Source organism: Carex rostrata, chromosome 7, assembly GCF_964058835.1.
Source record: "Carex rostrata chromosome 7, lpCarRost1.2, whole genome shotgun sequence".
NCBI classification, from domain to species: Eukaryota; Viridiplantae; Streptophyta; class Magnoliopsida; order Poales; family Cyperaceae; genus Carex; species Carex rostrata.
This window is the reverse complement of record NC_135924.1, coordinates 10,590,547-10,611,875: the sequence shown is the minus strand read 5'-3', so window position 1 is coordinate 10,611,875 and position 21,329 is coordinate 10,590,547. Positions and strand designations below refer to the sequence as shown.

The 21,329-nt window shown below is 36.4% G+C and overlaps 1 protein-coding gene and 1 long non-coding RNA gene across 2 annotated transcripts; one reads left to right on the top strand and one right to left on the bottom strand.

Annotated features, from left to right (window-relative positions):
* Positions 1–8: 8 nt before the first annotated feature.
* On the bottom strand, positions 9–4,509 carry LOC144556498 (leucine-rich repeat receptor-like kinase protein THICK TASSEL DWARF1). The gene is made up of 2 exons (XM_078304873.1): positions 1,682–4,509; positions 9–629 (listed from the first exon to the last, which is right to left on the bottom strand). Exons 1-2 carry the CDS (start codon positions 4,299–4,301, stop codon positions 271–273), a joined length of 2,979 nt encoding a protein of 992 aa, XP_078160999.1. The 5' UTR covers positions 4,302–4,509; the 3' UTR covers positions 9–270.
* Positions 4,510–9,556: 5,047 nt separating this feature from the next.
* Positions 9,557–10,260, top strand: LOC144557326 (uncharacterized). The gene is made up of 2 exons (XR_013512610.1): positions 9,557–9,758; positions 9,789–10,260. It is a non-coding gene; the product is annotated as an uncharacterized LOC144557326 (long non-coding RNA).
* Positions 10,261–21,329: the final 11,069 nt, after the last annotated feature.

The window sequence follows — 21,329 nt, the reverse complement described above, 5'->3', positions numbered from 1 at the left end:
TAACATTATTCAAAGAAGAAGCGTCATTCAATAAAACTACAACTTGGTAATTAGTATCCGAATGAATCGGAATTACAAAGCCTTCTCCAGAGGTCTATAATTATGCGTCACCAAAATATATTACAAAGCAAATTACAAAGTGAAACATTGCCAATGCTGCTTCCAGTGCAAGCAACGGCCAAAAGGAGGTTATTGCCAAATCATTACCCTACATTAGGCACAAATCTAACATAATTTTCAAGCTCCTTCAGAATCACAAATTATATTCCTTCAGAAACTGAGCAAATCTTTCTTTGGTGCAACAGCTGGTGGATTTGAGAGAAGATGCACCACCTCACGCATGGTTGGTCGATCCTTGCTTTGTTCTTCAACACATCGCATTGCCACCTTGAATAAGTTGGTGATCAAATCAATTGGTGTGGCAGCTAAGCGCCTGTCAGACACTGACTCGGCTGAGGCAGTGTCAGACTGGTCCGTCAGCTCAGAGATTATTTTACGAACCCAACGTACTATGTCGACTCCTTCACCAAATCCACCAACCGGACGGCGACCTGTGACTAGTTCTAGAAGCACCACTCCAAAACTGTATACATCGCTCTTTTCGTCAACTCGAAGGGTATATGCATACTCTGAGAACAATGAACCAGTTAGATACTACATGCATGTAAAAGATTAGTGCATTACAAGTCCATTATGATTGGCATTAGTAGATTGACAAAACGAAGAAGGTACTGAAACTTGAGGCAACAGTTGCAATGTAATAAAAGAGTGGTCCCTTAACAGAGTGCAACAGTTCTGAGGATACAGCTATCTCCATCACAAAGAACATACATAGTTTTGCTTGATTTTTGATCGTTGACTACTCAGAAACCTGTTTTCTTGTTTGGCTTAGCATATGTTCCGTGCTGTCTTTAATTTTTTTCTCTTTTTCAAGTTTTTAACTTTTTAAAGTATAGAATTGCAACATGCACTGAACAAAACTTTGCATATGTTCTCAGAAACACCTCTTACATGGTTTCGCCTTTTGGTTGGTTGTTGCTGGTTGACTCAGAAAAGTGTTTTCTTGTTTGGCATGGCAATATGGCATATGTTCTGTATTTTCTGTTTGGTCACAGTTTTCTCTTTTCCTAGTTTCGAACTTTCTAGAGCATATATTATTAATTGCAACTTGCATTGAGCAAAAAACCTTTGCATATATTCTCAGAAACACCTCTTACATGGTTCCACTAAAATTTTAAATTTGATTAGGCACTGTAGTTGCTTTCGTGGGTTCAAAGCTATCGTTATATTATTTGCAAAAGGAATTTAATAGAGTAGTGCTTTTAATATCTCTATGTGAAGGCAGGAAGGAAACTCTGGATTGTTTATAGAGAACATATAAGAAAAGGGACTTAAGTACTAGAAAACTAAAACATAATATTACAATTTCAAGAGAGAAGTATGGTAATAACAGATATATATGCAAATGAGGGAGGTCACCTGTGGTTTAGATTCAGGCAATTTGCCACTATAGTATAGGTCCCCTCCCCCCCTGTTTCTTCATTTTTTTTTTTTAATTTTAGTTTTGGGATGTGGTGGTTTCATTGTATTAGTTGATGTATCATTCTGCTCATGATAATCTACTCCTACTATAATGCAACAAAATAAAATAAAATAAAATATTAGTTTACAGAAGTAATACCTGGAGCTATGTACCCATATGACCCAGCAATGGCAGACATGCACTCTGATGCACCAGGGTTCTGGAGAAACTTAGCAAGACCAAAATCTGCTACATGGGCTTCAAAATTCGAATCGAGCAATATATTATTGGACTTGACATCACGGTGTATAATCAGAGGCGAACAATCATGGTGCAAATAGCACAGACCTCTCGCCGCCTCAGCTGCGATACGGCATCTCATCTCCCACCCAAGGTGGTCCCCCTTATTCCCATGCAACATCTCTCCTAGGCTTCCGTTTGGCATGTACTCATACAGCAACAAGTTGGCCTCCCGGTTCGAGACAAAACCAAGGAGGCGAACTATGTTCCGGTGTCTAATTCGGCCGAGGGTTGTGATCTCAGCTGTGAAACCACGGTCATGCTCACTTCCGCCACGACCAACAAGTCGTTTTATAGCCACCTCAGTGCCATTTGCCATGCTGCCTCGGTAAACTATCCCGGCTCCTCCTTTGCCGATAATATTATCCTCTTTCAGACACTCCATCACATCCTCAACAGTAAAATCTAGCCGTTGAAATGTGGTCATTCTCCAGGCACCGGATTTTCTCCTCTTCGTGTCCTTCAAACCCTCCCACCCCTTTCTTACTCCAAAATAGAGGAGGATTAATAGCCCCATGAATAAACCGATCCATAGGAAAAGCTTCTTAGCGGCCGGGCCATGAAGCGGAGTCCGCTTGCCCGAGTTGCCATTGGCACTTGTACATGAGGCAATGTGAACAGGTGCACCACATAAACCAGGATTACCGGCAAATGAACTTTCGTTAAACACCAGGAACTGACCTTGCGCCGGAACCTCCCCATATAAATTATTGAAAGAAAGATCAAATGTTGTCAAGCTCGTCATGTGGACAAATTTCACTGGGATCTCACCAGAAATTTGATTTCTTGACAGGTTGAGTGTGCTAAGGATTTTCAACGAAGCAATTTCATCTGGTATCTTACCAGTGAGACTGTTTCGACTGAGATCGATTAGGGAAATGGATCCACACTCACCGAGTTTTGATGGAATTTCACCAGAAAGTGTGTTACCACTCAAATTCAACTTGGAAAGCTGCTTGAGCTTGCCTATCTCACTTGGTATTGGGCCTGAGAGCCTGTTCAGGTCAAAGGAGAGAGTACGAAGAGCCAGAAGGTTACCGATCGAAGCTGGGATCTGACCGGTTATCCAATTGTTTGACAAACTTAGTGTATCCAGCAGGTTGCCACTAATAGTTGGTGGCAACTCACCCGAGAGAAAGTTATCATTGAGTTCCAGCATGTCAGCTCCTGGTAAATCGAAGAGTCCCGGTGGGATCGTGCCATTCAAAAAGTTCTTACCAATGCGCACATGAGTGAGAGACTTGCACCTCCCCAGATTTTCCGGTATCGGACCAAAGAACCCATTCTCCATTAGTACCAATATTCCGAGCCGGCCACTTGCACATAGGTTCGGTGGAACCAGGCCTGTCAGGTGGTTGGTTGCTACGTCCAGCTTGATCAAATGGCCATTGCGGCCCAGTGACTCAGGAAGTTCTCCTGTGAAGTTGTTTTGCCATATTTCCATTACTTCGAGATGTGGCAACTCGCCAATGAACTGTGGCACATTGCCACGCAAGTGGTTGCTAAAGAGGTTCAAAAGCTTCAGTTGTTTCAATTCAGAAAAGCTCGCGGGTATCTCTCCAGTCAGTTCATTGTTAGATAAGTCTAATGAGTCGAGGCAGGGAAGTGAACCCAAGGTGGCAGGTATCGGGCCTGTTAGGTGGTTCACCTGAAGAAACAGTGTGTCTAAATTTTTGAGACGGCCAAGACTAGCAGGTATTGGGCCAGTAAGGTTACAGCCCCCCAGATCGAGCCGTACCAGGGATTTCAGTGACCCAAGTTCAGCTGGGATGCCTCCTTCATAGGAGTTAAAATACCCAATGTACATCTCTTTCAGTTTAGAGAGCTTGCCAAGGCTAGCAGGAATACGACCCGATAGCCCATTACCATTCAAACCCAGATATTCAAGCCCGGTTATCTCTGAATAAGACTCTGGTATTTCACCAGAGAAAAAGTTACCACCGAGGTGAAGGTGCCGTAATTTAGGTGACAGATTGGCCGGTAACGGGCCGCTAAAATTGTTATTGTAACAATCAAGCACCTCTAAAGACAGAAAGCTACCAGGAGAGATTACAGGAAAAGCGCCAGTGAAGTTGTTGTTGGAGATGTTTAACAGCTTGAGAGAAGCGAGGCGGGATATCACTTCCGGGAGATGCCCGGAGATGTTTGATTGGGAGATGGTTAGGTTCACCAGCTGGTCTAACAGTGCTATTTGTGGACCTAAAAACCCGCGTAATGGAAGATAAGTGAGGTTTAGAGAGATTACGCGGGATTGATTGTCGCATGCTACGCCAGTGAAGGAACAGTGTGAAGGAGACGCAGCGGCTGGGTCCCAGTTGTAAAGGCCACTGCCAGTGGGCCCTACCAGAGAATCCTTGAGCTTGACCAACGCATAGAGGTCCCTCTCAGGGGAAGCTTGTATGAGGAGCAAGAGGGAAGAAGAGGAGGAAGTGGCGAAGAGCAGCAGTAGAAAGAGGATGTGATACGTCGTCATTCTCATTTCCTCTGTTCGATTGAATTGCTAGCTGCTGCTAGTTTAGTATGAGGTTTTGAATTTTGGTTTTGGTGTGAGTGGGAAGCGAGATGAGGGGAAGAGGAGGGGAGAATAAAAGGAGAAAGATGGGAGGAATAAGCATAAGCATAAGCATAAGAGCATCGAATTGTTTCATTGTTAATGGCAAAGGAATCGGAGGAGGGAGAGTGACAGGGGGGTAGTGGTACGATGCATGCCATTGCCTACAGCGAAATAATGATGTGTACTAAATAGTAGGTTTGACAGTGGCTTCTAGTGAGTTGACTGCCGTTGCAAAGGGTTTGGTGAGTTGGATTTATGTTAGAAAGGAGACAAGGATGAAATGCATACTTGTCACCTTAGTTTTAATTACGTTGGGTCAGACACTCGGATTGAACCTCTTGAGACTATAGGGAGGCCACATGTGTACGCTCGGGAATCTGGAATGGAGCCTGGAGGCCGAGATTTTTATTTTTATCTCAAAAGAAAATTATTTTAATAATTATAACCACAGTTGAGCTGGATTTATAAAAATACTCCACCCGTGGAATTTTCCACGGACCGAATTAATTCCCTCTCCCCGTGGAAATTTTCCACGGTCTGGAATTTCTTATTCCCCCCGTGAAATTTATTCACGGGCCGAGCCTTTTAATTCAAACCGACGCTCCCCTCTTCTCCCTATGTCTCCGTGATCTCTCTCTTCTCGTTCTGTCTCCGTGAAGCCCACACAACACAACCCCTCTCCCCACCGACGCCCCCCTTTTTCGGCTCCCCACCCCCGCGCGCCTCACTGCAGTAGCGCCGCCCGCCTCCCTGCGCCACTCCCTGCCCTGCCCTACTCCCTGCACTACTCCGACCCTACTCCGAGCGGCGAGGTGTAGAGACTCGGTACCGGTCGTTCTATCAAAGCCGCCTCTTGGATTCCATTGTTAATCGGGTAAGTAAGCACCTTAGAAATTCATTGATTCGTTTGATTAGTTGTATCGCCTTGACCGCCTCTTGGATTCCATTGTTATCGGGTTTTATGGGCTGATTTGGGCATTTATAATTTGTCTAGCGCGGGTTGTTGATTTTCCCGACTGGACCTGTGTTGACTACGTTGCTTGTCTAAATTGCTCGCTATTTTTTTACAATTGGTCGGGGGCTTTGATATCGAAGTGATAAATTTTGTTGTTGATAATCTTTCGTGTGGGGTTTTGATATCGAAGTGAAAATCTTCACTTGGGAATTTACTATAAATCATTGATTTGACGAATCAATTTCGGTTGTTAATACTAACCTTGTACCAGTGAGATTAAATCAGTACCAGACCTAGAACCAGCATAAATATATGTTGTTACATTCAGTTCCAGCCTAGCACCAGTTTAATAAAGATCAGTACCAATATAAATATATGATGTTGCATTGGTACTCTTATGATAAAATATGGTAAAATATCAATTGACATGTATTAATCAATATCAATTTATATCACTTGTTTTGATACAATACAAGAAAAAAAAATTCAATATTGTTGTTGTGTTATATAAATATGAGGCATACCAAGCCGACATTTTTATTTTTACCCCATTAAAAATTATTTTAATACTAATAACCAAAGTTTAGTAATAATTTTAAAAATACCCCACCCGTGGAATTTTTCCACGGGTTGGAATTTTAATTCCAATTTTTTTTGTTTTATAATTTAGAAATTTGTTTTTATTTTTTATTTTTTGTATTGAAATATTAGAAATGTTGCATATATTTATTTGAAAATAGATAGAATACAATATAATTTGATTTATTAGAAAGACTGTAACAAATTATATTGTATTCCATCTATTTTCAAAGAAATATATCAAACATTTCTAATATTTCAATACAAAAAATAAAAAATAAAAACAAATTTCTAAATTATAAAACAAAAAAAATTGGAATTAAAATTCCAACCCATGGAAAAATTCCACGGGTGGGGTATTTTTAAAATTATTACTAAACTTTGGTTATTAGTATTAAAATAATTTTTTAATGGGGTAAAAATAAAAATGTCGGCATACCAAGTTATCCAAATTGAACCGAAAGACTTCACGGACGAGTATCATTTTTTTAGTATCAGTATAGTGATAGCATGTTGCACAAATTTGTTATATATAGCCTATATATTTAGATGATAAATTGATAGTATGCTTTTTGAGTATATTTTTTTCATATTAGCCTCATTTAAGCCAATTGTAGCACGTCTAATTTTTTTTTAAACATAGGATGGCCAGGGGACGGCCTAGGAGACCACCACCAGCCAACCCTGTTGATGAGCCCATTCCCGTGAATAGCACAGAACATTTTAGTCCTATGTTACGGATGAGTCACACCGAGCACTGAGTCTGGATGGCATCCCGAGAGGTATGTGATTATTTTTCTTTTTAAATTTAAATTGTGTCAAGTTCTCGTATTTTCAAGTTCTTATGTTGTTTACTTTTTTCAACGCAGAGTGAGGACATTTTAGATGCCAGGAGTCGGTACTGTGGTATGCAGTACTACTCGCTGATGGACCCGTATCTACGAAATTTGGGGTTGCACCATTTGGTCGATATTATGGAGTCAAAGACTAAGGCCATCAATGCGTCCCTTATTGCAGGACTAGTAGAGCGATGGCGTCCCGAGACGCACACGTTTCACTTACCATTCGGAGAGATGATAGTGACTCTCCAGGACGTCAGTGCTCTATGGAGTTTGCTCATCCAGGGTGTGCCCGTTGGTGGCATATCTGACCCCACTGAAGCTGAAGAGAACACGATTAATGCCCGGCTCGCAGAGCTGTTGGGAGCGGAGCCAAATATACGGGATAATGGTGGAAAGTCCAGATACGCTTTGAAGATGACAAAGCTCCGAACTCTGTTTCAGGTAGGTCTGCATTGGCGTTCGACGCGGCTCGAGATTGATCGGTCCTGGTGTACTCAGACGTGCAAGTGTGAGGCGTGTTGATGCGCGCAAAAGCGTATGCACAAAAAGTTTTAGTACAATAAGATGTACCTTTTAAACCTTTAACACGCGTTTGAGTTAAATTGCAAGTGCACAATTCTATCAAAGTAGTATTTGAGGTGTCGAACCACAGGGAGTATGATAAAAACTTAGTTTAAATTTTAGTAATAAATTTCAGAAAATAAAAGGAAAGTAAAGTGCAATAAAAGTAAATTAGGGGGGTTTGTTCTAACGATTCCTAAGGTTGGGTTCAATACCCAAAAGAAAGGAGTTTGAAACAATAAAAGTAAATGAATGAAATAAAGATTGGGTTGCTTTCTAGATGAGAAGATCTAAGGGTATTCGGTCTACAATTCCTTGCTAATTTTATCTATTCGGTATTTGTTTAAGTTCATCTATGATTTGATGAGGTTTCTAACCTAATATGTCATTAAGGGTCACTTTCGTGAATTAATAACGTGTCTAAGTAATTCGGACTTCACGGTTAGGTCCTTCACCCTAGCTACTTAGACCATAAGCTCTTGTTAGTCTCTCATCTCCTCAAATATTGATACTTCACAATTAAGTCCTTCATACCAATACCCGACTCGATTTGAGATGTCCTAATTAGGGTTTGCCTTCACGGTTAGGTTCTTCACCAAATTCCTAACCTTAATTTCTGTAGTTCCGGCTTAGATTACAAATTGGTTAGATCCTAATCCAAACCTAGGGTATTTGCATTCATAATTTGGTACTCTCCTCTCATCCTAGCAATATTGGTTCTTTCGAATCCAACACGAGACTACTGCTATTTCAAGTACTAACTATGTAATTAACACAAATGATAAATCACAGAAATTAACATCAAATCCCATAAAACAATCATAACAAAAACAAATAACCGAATAAGATACAATTAAACAAGTTCATGCATTAACCTAAACCCCTAGAGAGAGAACTACTCTCTCTTAGAGAGATCCACTACAAAGAGTTGGCAAAGTAAGAAGAAATGAAATAAAAGAAGTAATTACACCCTTTAACAAATCAAAAACCTTTATCTTGCCGACTTCTTGCTCAGGAAACCCTTCTTCTCCTTGCTTGAAAGCTTTCCTTACTTCAAAATTTATCGCTAAGTATTGTGTGTGTAGAGAGAGAATGAAAAAGGAAGAGATTATGGATGGATGATTGTGAATGGGAATGAACCTCCTCTTTTATAGCCGAGGACCATACCCAATTAAGATGTTAGGAAGTGGAGTTAGTGGGTGTTATATTTGGATTGTTTTCCAGGATTGCATTGTCCACATTTGGCTGTAAAAACGTGTCCTTGGTGCGCCAAAAATAGAAACCATGTTGAAAACGTGTAATTTTGGCTGTCTGCGAGTTTAGTGCGTCCAACTGACTCCAAATTTCCTTTTTTTAGTTTCTCATATTGTAGATCTTCTTCCTAGCTTTCCAAAAAGTGGTCGCAATCCTAAATCGGAGTTACGAGTCAAAAGTTATGGCGATTTTAAGATCAGGCTCCAGTTATGCGTTCTGCTACAGTGCGTCCGCACTGCTACAGTACCATCCGCACTGGGATCCGCACTGCGGCTGCATCGAGATCCGCATTAGGCTCGGACTTTTTTTGTACATTCAGATTTCATCCGCATCGATATCCGTGCGTCCGCACGGATTTTGACGAATAGCTTATTGTATCTTTTTAAAATTGGCGTGCGTTCAGAAATCCATCTAAGTACTTAGTGCGGCCGTATTGTAAACCGTGCGTCCGGACTGGGCATTTTTCTTCGGTTTTTCTTCGGTTTTTCTTCATTTTCTGCAAATTAAAACCAAACAAACGCAGTAACTTGATTCTAGGTGTATTATATTCACTTTATATTCAAAATACAAGATATTTGGTGTTATTTTGTAATAAAAATCAGATCGAATATGTATATAATTTAGGCCTATCACGTGTCTTGCTCGGTTATCATCCATGTATCTCCTGCATTTGTTGCTCTTGCCTTCAGTTTGAAACGACAACCCGAAGTGTTGCATCTAATTTCCAGCCGGGATGTGTCACTTGTCTTCGTATATGTCTCGTTGTTCTTGTCAACATGGTACTCTCTGATCTTTTTGGTCAGTTTTGTTAGGAAAGTATTGGCCTTTTGCGAGCTCACTCTTGTATTCAATCCGACGACCGTAGTAAGAAACATCTGTTTCTCGAAAAGAAGATGTGTCATTGAAGTTTACAAACGGGTGAGTCTCAGAATGGCCACTTAACGGCATATTCTCTCTATTTTGTCTCACAGTGGGCTGTGTATTCTTCTTCATCTCCTTCATCATTAATGTCCCAGTCTCCTTACCCCCATTCATCCCCAGTTTGCAGATTTTCCTCCGGTACCTCGTTCATAAATTCAAATTCTGACTCGTTTGGATCTTCATGTACTGGTGCCGATCTGGGGTGAGGATTTGGTTCAGGCCTAGGTAAGGATGAAGGACCTCCATGCATGGATATAGGTGAGATAAAAGGTGGAGATTGTACTCGTGGTGGGACAAAAGGTGGAGATTGAGGTGAATTACTGCATATTTGTGGTTCCGGTTCTGCTACTGGCATTGAGATAAAAGGAGTGTGTGGTTCATAATTTGGTTGATCATTTTCTGCAACCGAATTTTGGCCTGAACTCCCAGCCACTGACTCTCCGCAAATTCTGCATGCAAAAACTTCCAATAATGATTCACCGGACCGCACAACCTGCGCTATTAGGCCTCTCAATGCCCCGTCATCACCCAATGCGATTCTGACATACTTTCCTGCATGGACCATTCGGGCCTGAATCTGTAATTCCCAACGATTCCTATTGTAGCCGCTCACTTCATAAATAAGCGATTGCAACTGCTCAAATGAGAAATTTTCATCAACCCAATACGTATTTACTGGAGGTTTGGAGTAACGTGCCCCATTCTGGTCAAAAATAAATTTCCCTCCAAAATGTATTGAAATTCCAATAGGCATGGCCAATAAACTATATTCGGAGAAGGAAATATTTTGTAAGTTTACTGATTTCAAATGAACAGTAAATACGTATATGCACAACAAATGAATATTAAATGAACAGTAAATACGTATATGAATAGTAAATACGTATGTGCACAGTAAATACGTATATGCACAGTACATGAACAGTAAATAAATTAGTAAATGAACAGTGAATACGTATATGCATAGTAAATGAACAGTAAATACGTATATGAACAGTAAATATGTACATCCACAGTAAATGAATAGTAAACAACAATACGTAAATGAACAGTACATACGAATATAAATAGTAAATACGTAAATGAATAAAAATACCTGATTTAGCAGCTGAACAGTAACTCCTTCCTCCTTCCTCCTTCCTCCTTCCTCCTTCCTCTCTTTCTCTTTTTCTTTCTCTCTTTCTCTCTTTCAGAATGAATCTCTCTCTCTCTCAGCTGAAAACCTATTTATAATGAAAAAAGCGCAAAAAAAAAAGGTCCGGGCCGTGGATATTTTCCACAGGGCAGACTTAAAAATTCCCACCCGTGGAATTTTTCCACGGGCTGGGTATATTTAAAATTTCTTCAAAACTGTGGTTATTATTATTAAAATAAATTATTTTTTGGATAAAAATAAAAATCTCGGGCCTGGAGGGGTTCTAAGTTTTAACTTTTAACATCGTTCTACTCGATATATTTGTTGGTCGCCTATGGCTATAAGCCTGTGACTCGAAAAAAGTATAATCAGCTTGATTCATGCATAATTTCATAATTAAAGAGGAAGGAAAACTTGGATAATGATTTAATAATATATTTTTATATCAAAATAAGGTTTATTTTTGTTGGATATATTGATGGAGTGAGGGGCGGAGCTCGGCTTTTGAATTAGGGGATTCAAATACATATGAGATCAATTAGATAAAAATATTCTCCGAAAAATGAGATTAACTTTATAATATTATAATATTTTATTCTAAAGTATATATAGAAAATTATATATAAATAAAAATAAAGATCAATTAATCCCTATTTTTTCCTGTATCCGCCTTGATAGAGTATCAAATAATTTCATACAATTTGATTATCGTTTGAATGCACTAAGATAATTTGAAATTGTTAAAAAAAACTAAGTTAATAAAAAATAATCATCAAATCTCGTAATTTTTTACAGGCAATTATGTTTTTACTATATAAGCATGGTTTTAATGTTGAATTTTAAATTTAAATTTTACTGGTAATAATTATCAAACTTATTAAGTGATTCATCATCATAAATTTGGAGTCTGCGTCCTCAATTGACATGCATCCTTCATTTATTGACCAATTTCTAACTAACGGTTTCTATGTCTACTTCTATCCGTGATATAAGATTACACGACCTTACGTTGAAGATATGTAGAATAAACCTTAATGGCACTAACCCATGATCTAAGAATAATTATATTATTTTGGCTTAGGTGCAATTCAAATAATCAGGGGCTGATTTAGAATTTTCGTTAGGGGCAAAAAATATCAAATAAGATTTAAACCCATTAATTAATTAGATATTCGATGAAAAATAATGCTTCGACTTATATTCTTCAATACCCTGACTTGTAATTTCTGATTCTTTAACTTATAATTCTAATTATCAATCATAATTTAAAAAATTATTTTGATTCTAACTATAAATTTAATCCGAATTACAAATCAAACACACCAGAGAGGAGCAAAAAAAAAAATTCAAGGGGGCAAAATCGATCAGAACCACTAAATCAACACTAAAACTCAAAATTCAGGAAAACGACTGCCCCCTGGATACACCTGGGTCCGCCCTTGCAAATAACCCAATAAAATCATTGAATGATAAGATCAATGGTTTAGAATTAGTGCTACGATATTTTTACTATTTCAAATAGTACAAAATTAGTATATATTTTTTCATATTGTTCGAGTTACCACTCTATGTCTTCATTCTTACACACTCAATCAAATATACTGTTCATAGTTTGACAATCTAATGGCATCCTAAAAGCATATGCCACTTAATGACATTCGTTTAAATTCGCATTTCATCCACCAAAAGCAGATGTGAGTAGATATTCTAGCAAGTCTATATTACAAGCTTAACAAACAATTTACAGTGGAGTTTAGAATATATTCTTTTACTATTTCTTCACTAGTTCTGCTGCCAAATCAAATTATCTCTTAGTGCGCTTCTATATCTAATAGGGGAATCGTTAACAGACACCTAATAACAGAGGTGACACGTGGGTTAAGAAAACAACATTTATTACTTTTTACGCCTCGATGGTTGTTACTTTGTTTATTTTTAATTTTTAATCGCGGTTCATTGATTACGGTCTAATTTTTAGATATTCTTTTGCACGTGTCTCTCGCTGTTGAGGAGATGCATTTACACTGCTATTGAAATCTAAAATCTTGTTTGAATCATTTATTTATGAATGGTTGAATGATCAGGAACAGATCTTGTTCCTCAACAAAAAAAATGAATTTATAGTTCAGTTTATAAATTTTCAAAATATACTTGGTGACAAAATTTTATATTCTTTTAGAATTTTTTACCATTTTGTAAATAGTTAAAAAAATCACTTGAGTTGAAAATTCTAAATCAATCAAAAACAGTGATTTTCTATCTATTTGAAAAAAGTAAAATAATTTTAAAAATATAAATTTGACAGGCAAGTACATTTTCGTATGGAGATATTTTTAAAAGCTCCGATGGACTGTTTAAAGAGGATCAAAATCTGCTGTTATTCTCGTACATGAACGGTGTTCCTGTTATTCCTGTTTTTTCAAATTCAGTCATTGAATTATTTTTTAGATGCGTGCACAGAAAAGTTTTTTAAAAAGTTGCATTGAGATTCGTTCCCGAAAAAAATTGAACGGTTAGATTCGAAAAAGCAGAAATATCAGGTTACTGTTTACAGAAAGATAATAGCAGCGGATTTCATTCCGTTTAAAGATATTACCGGTCTCATCATTTCCTTGTCCGCCATCATTTCGCGATATGCTTGGCGCTAGAATAATCTGTAACAAAGAATCCATACACTGAAATAATTTAGACTGCAGAGTAGCAGAGATTGAACGAACGAACTGAGAATTCGAATCCTCTGAGATATCTCAAAATTTGCGTGACTTCATGGAAAATCCAAACCGTTTATATACGTTCTGCACGAATCTCAAAGCATACATAATACTGACCACTTACATCATCCCCGAATAGGCACCGGACACGTCGGTCACGCAAAAGTTGAGATATCTCAGAGGATACGAACTCACGAACTGAGAGGTCAGATAGGTGGAAAGGTAGGGCCTACGGTTCTGCAGCGGTGAGCTGACAAGTCCGGACTGGAGGGGAGGCTGATGACGGCGTGAGGCGCTGGCCTACTACTGTTTTGACCTTGATTTAACAGGTATCATCATTTCTCTCCGTTGATCTTCTCTTGCAATCAATTTAGTTCATTTTCCTTTTCTTCACCCTCACTTGGAACATTTTTTTTAATTGATGAACAAAGAGCAACGTTCTAAATAGTGATTATCGCGTCATTATGAAAAGGCTAAAAAAAAGTTATTACAAATTGTAGCTATAATAAAAGCTATTCTACATAGCATTTTTGTTTAAAAAATTATATTCGATATTCTATTAATTATTATATATATTATCTAAAGTCTCATAGAGCGATAAGTAACACAAAATTGATTAACGAATTAAAATATTCATATTGGACCAATACAAAGTCCAAATTGCTATTCAAAATAATCATAATAATATCATAAAATATCTATCTTTTTTCATTTAAAATAACATAAGCATCATAACATAAACTATATATCTTTTTATGTTAGAAAAAACCTAAACATCCATATAAAATATCTATTTTTTTCTATTTAAAAGCAAAAGCAATCCAGATCCTGAAAAAAATTGATCGTTAATTTTTTTTCATGTTACGTTTAAATAAAAGCCTATGAAGCACAGTGTAGCGCTATAGCGCGTAGTGTCTAGCGCAAATAGCGGGCCGCTATTACCGTTGTAGCAATTGTAACTTAAATAGTGTACTTGTATCATATAGCTTAGCGTTTAAGGTTCGAAAACACTATAGCGACGCTATTGCGTCGCTATTTAGAACATTGACAAAAGAGGATAATATATTGTCACTTATGTTATATTTGTAAACTTTAAAAAAAAAAAATAACAATAAAAAGAAAGATTTGAATATAGAAGAGAGTAAAGAGTTCGGAAAGCTGCAATCAAGATTAATTTGTCCTTTTATGTATGTGTACAAGTCTATCTATACCAGTGTTATTAAAACCGGACCGGACCGGCCGGTTGGACCGGAAAAAACCGGAACCGGTCACCTGTCCAGTTTGGTTCGATTGAAATATCACTTCTGAAGTTGAATCGAAAAAACCGGATTAATTAACCGGTTTTTATTCAAAAACCGTGAACCAATCATAGAAAAAAACTCGGATTTAAGCATGTTTCACTTTTTCACGCATAACAAAGAGAGAGAGTTTAACAGGGTGTGATCTTTTGTCACGTGTCACCAGTACTAGTAGTCTAGTACTACTTTTTATCTCATATATTTTTATAAAAGACCCCTTGTATTTTAAATATTATAAATAAGTCAATGAAGCATACACTACAATTATTTATATACATATCTTAAAACAATAATAATTATTATTTTATTAATTATATTTTTATGAAATTTGGTACTGAAAAGTTATACATTCATATATCTTTATAACTTAGTAAACTTATCATACACATTTAAAATAGTAGGATGTTATATTTTTCCAAAAAAAAAAAAACTTTGTCATTTGTTGATAAAAGAAGTAATTTTATTATATTTTGGGGGATAAAATTTTAATTAATCTATAAATTTATAATTATTATTAAATATGTATGTCTTCACTGTATAAAAAAATATTTATTTGTACAATATATATCATAAATATATAAGTAATTAAAAAGTGAGCAATTGAACCGGTTGAACCACCGGTTCGACCAATGAACCATTGAATCGAAGCTTTAGCGGTTCGATGTCCGGTTCGATTCTGATAACATTGATCTATACAATTTATTAAATTTTCAATTAAATTGTATAAATAGTTAAATACAAATATTTTAATATATCATTTGAATATAAAATAATGAACTGTTTTCTGTTTGTGTTATAATTATTTTTAGATTCCGACTTTATCACAATGCCGATAGCTAGACACACGCTGGCAACAGAAATTGAGGCACTAGAAATACACCGACTTCCCTTCTCTGACTTTTCGGTTCCCCTGGCGATGGGACGTCGCTGGTTGTTGACCGTTGGATGAAAAATCTGACGATTGCAATCAGTGAATGGACCTGACCTGACGTGTGCACCGCTTTCCACAACATTTTCAGAAACCGAAGCTGAGATCGCCTTCGGGGCACGTTAAACGTGAGGCGTTAGAATGACCCCCAAATCCACAACTTCCAGCATTGACTTCTCCAGATTGTCTGTGGATATATTTTGCGTGACTTTCGAAAAATCTCAACTGTTCAAACAAGTTCTGCACGAATCTCAAAGCTAAATAATACTGGCTTCCTATACTATCTCCGAATAGACACCGGACACGTCGGTCCCCCAAAATATGAGATATCTGAGAGGATACGCACCCGGAAGACTAAAGCCTGAAGACTTCTTTTGTATGTTTTCTTGGGTGTTATGTGGGTTCAGGCTTGGAGACAAATCAGACAACGACCAGTCTGAGGTTCCAACCAAAGAGCGAGTTGGAAAAGCCTGAGCTTTACCCGTGCTTGATCTTGGCATGTGGCCAAAGCCCAAACTATCCAAAGGGAGATCAGATGGACCCCGCTTCTACGTGTCGTCTTCCGCTGCCATTGTGTTGACCTTAGGGAGTTAGGGAGGTCAAAGAATTCATTACCAAAAATGAAAATGATTTTTTTTTTTTAAAAATGAAAATGGCGCTATACAATAGTACCATAGCCTCACTCTTTATTATTTTAGAAAACATAAATATTGCCTTTTATTTATGAAAACCGGATGAGACAATAAAATGTAACAGCTTGTCCGCAAAAAGAAAACAATGAAAATTAAACGTTCTATAAACTGATAAATCGTATTATATTCTGAAGAAAACATACGCGAGTAAAAGATGTTATACTAAATGCCAAAAAAGCTTAATTGAGACGGATTTTCTGTTATCCACAAGTCCTTGTATTTGTATGGGCATTGCCCACTGGGCGACCAACAAAGTCGTATCACTTTAATTAAATGATCAGTTCGTTCCGTGATTCATGAACACGACAGGTGCATGAATCATGGACGGATCTACGTATATAGATCTAACATCTTGCTTATCAGAATTCAGAAAGAGACGCTACCTACCATTGTATAGTTCTGCTTTTATGTATGTGCGTTTACGGCCAAATTGGTATCAGGCATATCTGCAATTTATTTTCTGCATGGATATGTAGGGGGTACAAACGGTTAGTTCGATTGAAACAAAATTAAAATAACAAAATCAAACTTTTTTTCGGTTTTCAAAAATAGAACTGAACTGAACCGATTAAATTTATAAACTGATTAAGAACCGAATCGAAAAAACCGAAGTAAATTTTGGCTTGTTTGGTAAACTGAAGTAAACCTATTGGCCATTGGTGTCATTATTAACGAAAATGACACATGTTTATATACAAGTTATTCAATTTCATACAAAATGTGTATGTGTTCTAAAATATTTAAACTAAAATGAAAGAAAGAAAGTAATGATTGAACTTGAACCAGACAAAATATAAATCATACTTAAACTAATATAATTTGGTCGGTTCTGTTTAATAATTAAGTTTTGAAAAGTCTAAACCAAACCGATCCATTTAAACTAAAAAACCGAACCATTTAAATCAAAAATTTTCGATTCGGTTGAAAACTGAAAAACTGAACCGTTTGAACACTCTATGGATATGCATATGATAGAGATAAGTTTTGCTAGGCAAAAAAAAATAATAATAACCTTTACTCCGTTTTTTTTACTCATGCACGAGCAGCACAATTTTATATTTATCTGTGATGATTTTGGCTACAAAAATTTGTGTAGCATTCATACTTAGACTCTGTTTGACCGCGTTATTGTTTTCATGGGAATAAAAAATTCAGTTCACAGTATTTTTCAGTTCAATTCTTGTGCTCATATCCATTCTCAATTGGAGTCCGAACAGGCCCTTAACAAATGCAAATCATTTTTAAATCTTACATACAAATGTTAAATTTATACATACTTCGTGCTTACAAACTTAGGCTCTGCTTGAAAGTAAAAAAAAGTTACTGTTTACATGGGAAAAAAAATATATTATATTTTTTTTCCCATGTAAACAGTAAAAATTAGTTCAAAATTTTTTATTTCTATTCTCATTTTTTTTCCTTATTAGACTGTCGAACAGGGCCTTAAATTTCACTCTTAACCTGACCGAGTGTATATCTCTGAGATATCTCATATTTTGTGTGACCAATGTGTACGGTATCTATTCGGGAATAGCGCAGGCAGTATTATTTGAGCTTTGAGATTCGTGCAGAACGTATTTGAACTGTTGAGATTTCCCAAAAAGTCAGTTAAATATGAGATATCTAGAATGCGAATTCAACCTGACCTGTGCTGCTGTGCATCAAAATCCTCAATGTATACTGAGTTACTGACATTTGTGCATGCGAATAAAAATTCATTACTGAAACAAAAAATTCTATCTCAAAATAACAAAATAACAAACTTATTGTGCGTTTCATATATGGTTCTCTTTTTTTTTTTATAGTAAAGGTGGAGATCAAGCCACTAGATTAAAGACAGATTCTTATTTTTTTTTTCTTTTAAATTTTACATGGATCATTAACTTTGTTGTCCAACAAGTGGGGCTGTATTGGTAGAATAAATAATTTATATAAAGAGTTTTCACATAATTGCATATTTAGATTTTTTTCATGTACATGAAGCAGAGTCAGACTTTTAAACTATGAGAATCAAACATAAATGAGATTAATCATATAAAATTTTCATGTTACGTACGAGAGTTAATTTTACAATACCAACAATATTTTACTTTGAACTACATAAAAAATCATATATAATTACAAAAAATTTGAAAATGAATGGATTCAATTGATTCCATTCACTTAACTTGTATTCGCCTCTCCTCACGTGATATAGTTTGTTTAGATATTTAAGAACATCATGTTATAATTAAATTAACTTTTATTCCTAACGCGAGACAGTTCGTCGATATCTTGTTGATTTTTAAAACTGGGACTAAATTTTATGTACTCAGGCTCCAAAGTAGGAGCAGCAACAACGCCCGATTTGATTTATCGAAACCCAAAGCGAGAATCAATCTTTTAATAATTACGAGTTGACATTAGTAGACTACTAGCCACTTTATTCACAATTAAAAGTGCATGAGTAGATAATAGTGCAGAATCGGAATTCTAACGATAAAAAATGATGAGCTTCTAAGCTTTTCTCAAAATAAAGAATTTCTTAAAGAAAAAAAAAATATCCGAAAGCAGTTAGTCAGATTCTCTACCCCTGATAAATACAACCCCCGTACGGTTAACCGTTAGGCCAGGCCGCCAGGCGCCAGGGAGCCACAAAAGTACAAAAGAGCTTGCTGTTTGACCCGCTACATCGGTCGATGGTCTATATCCGCCACATAAGACCTATAATCGAAACAGCCAGTAGCCCAGTACAGATTGAATTCGCATCTTCTGAGATATCTCATATTTTGCGTGACATTCTGAGAAATCTCGACCGTTCAAATACGTTATGCACGAATCTCAAAGCACAAATAACACTGTCCCTGCACTGGTCTCCGAATAGGAACCGGACACGTCGGTCACGGAAAATATGAGATATCTGAGAGGTTACGCACTCAGTACAGATTCGCGTAGCAGTGTGCAATCCATTTAAACTGTTTAGAATATTAGGACCCATGTGGTGGGAGTGCGTATCCTCTGAGATATCTCAACTTTTGCGTGACCGACGTGTCCAGTGCCTATTCGGGGCTGATGTAGGGTCAGTGTCATGTGTGCTTTGAGATTTGTGTAGAACGTATTTAAACGGTTAGGATTTTCCATAAAGTCACGCAAAGTTTGAGATATCTCAGAGGATACGAATTCATGTGGTGGCGGATCGAGTTGGTGCGCTGATCCGACATGGTACTTATGCTCCACACAATGAGACAAGCCAGGAAAGAGGAATCTACCTTTTACAAACGGACGGTTGCGCGCGTCTTCTCTGGACTCAGCCCAGTAATCTCAGTGAAATATTTAAATTAACCATGATTAATTTGTCGGTGTGATGGTGGGGGGCTAATATCGTAGGCACGTAGCATTTATTTATGCTTCCCTGCGTTCTCTCTGACGCTTTATACAACACTATGTATGAAGTCAATGTTTGATTCTAGACTAATGTCTGTATCTATCTTAAGCATTATCTCATATTTTGAATTTGGAATCTCGACCTTCTGATGAAAATACATGTCAATTCGACCCATGTTTGTAATGTATTTGGAACTCTTTCAATGCTCATGTCAATATGAATTGAACGGTTCAGATTCGTTTTGCAGAATTCATGAACTAATGGCGCGCTGAGAGAGTTTCTTTTATTATTATTTTTTTTCATTTGTAAGTTTGTGTGGTTAGTATGTTGATTTTTTTTTGTAACCATCATTTAAAAAATAATAAATATAATTGATATGGATTCTGAAACAAATTCAATTTTACCAGAATCCATATCAATTATATCAAATAATGACGTTTTTTCAGAACCCATGTCAATTTTGTTTATTAATTTTTAAAAGATGGCATTCTAAAAAAAGGGGTTAATGTGAGCATTTTATTAGTCCATTAGGTCGATTTAAAAAATAATTCAAATTATTTAAATTGAAATTTATTATATACCAAACTAATTAAATTGGTTGAAACAATCAGTATGAGCTTCCTAATCTGACTTGCAATACACAACTAAGCATTGAGAAAATCACAGAAGGTCACCTTTTATACCAGGAAAGCTAAATAATTGAAGCTTTACATGGAATGAAGAATATTTATCTTTTTGCATTAAAACAAATCAAATGACTTTAATTAATAGGAAAAGAATGGTTCAAATGGCTCCAGCTACAAGAGAGTAATTAACACACCAAGCTACATGGATAAGGAAAGTTTTGTTATTTTATTGTTGTGATTGGAATACTTACCTAATAAGAAAAAAATGCTAGAGAAATAATTACACTTTTTACATGACAAGACAGTCTAAATTAAAATCTAATCCTATAAGAGTAAGAGAATAATGAGTGTGTCGCAGACGCGAAACTGCTACAGTTATTCTATATCTGGATAAAAATAAAAGAGACGTGTTAATCATGAGTCCGGTTAGTATAACATCGGTGTCATATGACACTAACTTTAAAATTGATTAAATAGAATTTAAACTACTAATTTAAACCGTTCAAACCGATTTACTTTATGAGTGATGCGTTTACATGCAAAAAAAATTATATTTTCGAGTTATTTTAGTATCAAATCAAGCGGTAAAAATATTGAAAAATGAGTGTATTAAAATTAACTTAAAAACTCATACATTTAACCGCTTAATTTGATACTAAATAAATTCGAAAAATTATAATTTTGCATGTAAACACACAACTAATGAAGTAGATCAGTTTGAATGGTTTGAATTCACCGTTTGAAGTCGATTCGATAGGTTTTGGAGTTGGTATTATATTGGCCGAAATGACACTGATGTTATACTAGCCAGACTCGTTAATCATCACCCAAAAAAAATTCATCTCTCTGGTCTTATATAGGTTTAATTATTTTTTTCTTTAAAAATCGTGTGGTGCAACTCTTAAAAATACAGTATTTATTTTTTCCGAGCGAAAAAAATGAATATCATGCTAAGCGAAATTTGAGTAATTTTTTTTAGTGAAAAAATACGATCCAAAATTAAATCTTTAACTTTATCGTTTTATACGCACAAGTTGGTAGAGTTTAAATTTCTACCTCCTGTTTAGTATTTAATTCGTTAAAACTC

Coding starts and splice junctions, on each gene's coding strand:
- LOC144556498 (XM_078304873.1), bottom strand. CDS start 4,301: ATGAGAATGACGACGTATCACATCCTCTTTCTACTGCTGCTCTTCGCC. Junction 630..1,681: donor ATATGGGTACATAGCTCCAG/GTATTACTTCTG, acceptor CATTGTTCTCAG/AGTATGCATATACCCTTCGA.